We start from the raw sequence: 3,951 nt of genomic DNA on the forward strand, positions 1-3,951 counted from the left end.
AAATTCCTTCCAAAGTTTTGGCCAAATTTGTCATGGTTGCATCACCATATTTTTGAATCGTCGTACTAGTACCCTTGTGTACACCCAAGATTAGCAGCCGCACTAACATCGACATCGACATCGACAAACTAGACCGACCATCTTGCTCTCGCATAGGCTCAAAAGAAGAGAAATACTGGAGAGAACGTTGTGTTTGCCTCACGTTGATCCTTTTGGGATGCATGGGGAGTTGCCACAGTATTTTAAGTTGTTTTGACATCATAAATTTATCATGTTTTGCAAGTATATTCTTGAATTGAATTTCAGCGATGCAACAACTAGAAGGAAGAATAAACCTTTAAAAAACAAGAAAATCTTTTGCGCTACTAGTATCTCACCTTTTGCAAAGGAGATTAAATTTTGTTTACCTACCATACACCAGTTACTATACTACCCCTCTCTGCAGAGTAAGCCTTGTAATTTATTCCTGGGTAGGTGGAACTGTGCCACTGTGGAAGAGAGAGGGCGGTGAAGTGGGGATAGCAGAGGAGACGGCGCAACGAATCCGGCGCCGGAGCCTAGAGATGAAGCGGCGGGCCACCATGGACTCCAACCAGGATCAGCCGGCGTCGAGCTACAAGGTTTGCGCTCATTATACGCCCACCTCTATCTTCGGATATAGTACGCCCTAGGTTCATCCGCTCGTGACTGCGAGTGGTTCATGGCGGAATGCGAATCGCAGAATGCCGATTCCCTTTTGGGACGGAGGGGTACGCGGGCGGAATCACTGATCCCGCTCACGGGTTATCATTTTCCGATCCGATCGGCTCCAAGAGAATAGGGTTTTCTGTTCGTAACCCTAGCACTGTAGCCCATGAAATGAATGCTATTTGAGAAGTAGTTCGTCGCCTTGAGAAGCACATCTCGCGAGAAAAGATTTGTGCTGGAGTCGATCTGGATGAGGGCGAGTGTGGTGTGTCTTTTACTTTCTTGTGAAGTGTTGAGGGTTTATACGTTTTTATTGGCAAAAATGGGGATTCTTTTTCCTGGAAGGAACCAAGTGTACTAAGATATCTGGAACACAAGGGAAGAAGAAAAACAAGTGGGAAGAAAAGAGGAAGTATAGCATATGAATGGGACGTAGGCTGTATGTGTATTTTTCATGTGAAGTGTTTCTGGAATTCAGCGGTTCATCTTGTGATGCTGTAAATGTCTTCTGTAGCAGTGTTAGCTAGTGAGTAGTGACATATATGTTATCATAATATTTTATCAATACCTAATGTTGGGTTCCTTCGGTACTCTAGTTAACTAAATTAATACTTCAGAGTGCGCTGCTTCCATGGGCACTTGTCGTGGAACTCCTTTGGTGTCATCATCGCTCATCGACTATCAGCATGTGCGATTTTGCAGCAACTTGCCTTAGGCATCTTAGATCATAAGTTGCTTAAACAATGCTGTTATGATGAGGAATGTAGCAAACAAAATTCAAATGTCCAGTGCTTGAAAACCAGACGTACAGTGTCGATTGTGGTTTGCGTATGATGTTAATTGCCTGTATGTTTCTATTCTTCTCGATGCAATGGTTGAACTGCTGCTGGTGATGTTCCTTTTGATTGCAAACTGATGCATTTCTAACAAGGTCATTATGTTTTAAGCTTTTTTAACAGCCTGGTGAGTGTACTTAGTATCTTCATTGTCTTATGCCAGATCTATGTGAAGATGCTGAAGACAGTTGCTCTCGATGTGAACTGCACTGATACGGTTGATCAGATCAAGTCTAAGTTCAGTGCCATGGAGGGGATTGACAAAAGTGCCCAAGAGCTATTCTTTGCTGGGATTCACTTGAAGAATGCTGACAAGCTTGCTGATTACAATATAACTACAAACTCTTCTGTTGACCTTCATGTAACTGATGGGATGCAAATATCTGTCAAGATTCCCTTGGTTGGAAAGACCATCAAGCTCAATGTCAAGAAATCTAACAGGGTAGCTGATCTCAAGGCGGAGATCGAACAGAATGAGGGAATTCTTAGGGACAACCAAATCCTGATGTACGCAGGTCGGCAGCTTGAGGACAATCAGACATTAAGTCAGTGCGACTTGAGGAATGACCAGCCACTTCATGTTTTGGTTAGCCCCACTGACAAGCTGCGTGTTTTTGTCAATGTTAGAGGTGAAAGAGCTGTAAGTCTTGACGTCAAGTCCTGGTACACTGTTGCTGACATCAAGTTGATGGTTGAGACAAAGGAGGGTTTACCTGCATGCACACACATACTCACGCGAACTCAATCTGGTTTTGATGTGGTACTTGCTGACAGCCAGACTCTCCAGGATCAGAGTGTCAAAAACAATGACATCCTCATGTTGAAGCAGAATGACAGGGTTGTGTTGCAGCAGAATGACAGTGTCCAGGTCTTCTTCAGGACTTGGGAAGGGAAGACCTTAACAATGTCTCTGAAAATGTCCAACACGACAGAGGAAGTCATGGAGAAAATTGGGGAGAGGCTGCCGGTAAGGGAAGATATGTACTATCTCTGCTACAAGGGTCATGTTCTGTCATCTGGGGATACTCTTGAGAAGCATCAAGTCGAGAGCAACTCCACGATTAATATCCGCCTTCGGACCTCAGCACCTATGGCACCGAAGCCAAAGCAGGGCAAGGGTGCTTCTGCTCGCACCTTCCTTTCTGTCAATAGGCAGAAGTAGGTTGTGTTGTCTGCCAAGGCAATATTATACCAGTATTATGATACTATTACTTATCTAGCAGTAAACTAGAGGTTTCTGAATATCCAGTGACTTGTGCTACCGACCTACCGTAATGCTTTTGTAGCCGAGCGGCATGTTTAGCAGCGATGTTTAGATCCCACAGGAGTAGAAGAGGCAAGACTATGCTGCTTGGTTTCCTGTAGAAACCGCAGCTTTCATGCTGTGCTCCTCTCTTCGCCGCAATTTGTCTGCTTTAGTAATGGTTAGTGGAGTAGAAGGTTCTGAACTTCTGAACTGATTTATTGGGAATGTATATAGTAGTGAACTACTAGCAGTTAAATCGAAGCTCTTGAGCTTTTGCCTGGATCATGAGTCATTGCTATCATTGCTTTTCATGTACTGTACTATCTTTACCACTACTAGGTGGTGTGGGCAGTGTGCTATTTCTTCTATGGCACTGGAAAACAGTGGATCCGTGGAAGCATATTCCAATTTCGCCCCACTTTTTTCGTGGTTTGAAAATGGTGAAATTGAGTTGCTAAAATGGAGAGGAACCAGCCCGTACTTTGTTCCCTGCTCAGCGCATTGCTCTCCTACAGGATTTCAGCTAGCATTCGATAGGGTATTTTTATTTTGTAGGCACCGTATATGTATCAAACTGCAATTGCCTGGGCGTGGTAGAAGAAGTGCACCGCGCGACGCGCGTCGTGAAATCTGGTCAAAAGTCGCAACCTGATCTCGCGTGTTTACTCTGAGCACAACCATCGTGCAAAAGTTAGTTCCGTTTAAACAAAGGCTTTCGCCGTGGCCGCTTCGCGAGGTAGATAGATGACGAGGAAACCAGGACCGGTCAAGCCGTCACAGCAACGGAAATGGGATTAGGCACACATGCTCTTTTGGACTTAGGAGCTCCGTGCTGTATATTTGCGATGCACGCCCTCTGCATTATAGTTTTTTTCCTCCTCCACCCTAGAACAAATCAATAGAGTTTTGATTGGAATCCTGATAATAATCTCGGCAAAAGAAGAATAATGCAACCAGTGGCAAGTTACTACTTCATCCGTATGAAATGTTGTTACAACCAATTTTTTTTTTTTGCGGGTTATACAACCAATATATATCTTCAATAATTAGAAGAAGAAATGTCAATGTATTTCGTCGTGTTGGAGAAAAATGTGGACCAATTCAATGTGAGAGAGGGAGGGCTTGTGCGCAAAGATGACACAACGATATTTACAAGTCTAATTACAATGTGGGCTTAATGAT

The 3,951-nt window shown here is 43.9% G+C and overlaps 1 protein-coding gene across 1 annotated transcript; it reads left to right on the plus strand.

Moving 5' to 3' along the window:
* The first annotated feature begins 487 nt into the window (after window positions 1-487).
* Window positions 488-3,026, plus strand: LOC124700297 (polyubiquitin-like). The gene is made up of 2 exons (XM_047232449.1): window positions 488-620; window positions 1,687-3,026. Exons 1-2 carry the CDS (start codon window positions 564-566, stop codon window positions 2,683-2,685), a joined length of 1,056 nt encoding a protein of 351 aa, XP_047088405.1. The 5' UTR covers window positions 488-563; the 3' UTR covers window positions 2,686-3,026.
* The last annotated feature ends 925 nt before the right edge of the window (window positions 3,027-3,951 follow it).

This window comes from Lolium rigidum, chromosome 3, assembly GCF_022539505.1.
Source record: "Lolium rigidum isolate FL_2022 chromosome 3, APGP_CSIRO_Lrig_0.1, whole genome shotgun sequence".
Lineage (NCBI taxonomy): Eukaryota > Viridiplantae > Streptophyta > Magnoliopsida > Poales > Poaceae > Lolium > Lolium rigidum.

Excerpts from the sequence above, each read along its gene's own strand:
- LOC124700297 (XM_047232449.1), top strand. The coding sequence starts at position 564 with ATGAAGCGGCGGGCCACCATGGACTCCAACCAGGATCAGCCGGCGTCG. Across the intron at positions 621-1,686 it reads AGCCGGCGTCGAGCTACAAG|ATCTATGTGAAGATGCTGAA; the intron begins GTTTGCGCTCAT and ends GTCTTATGCCAG.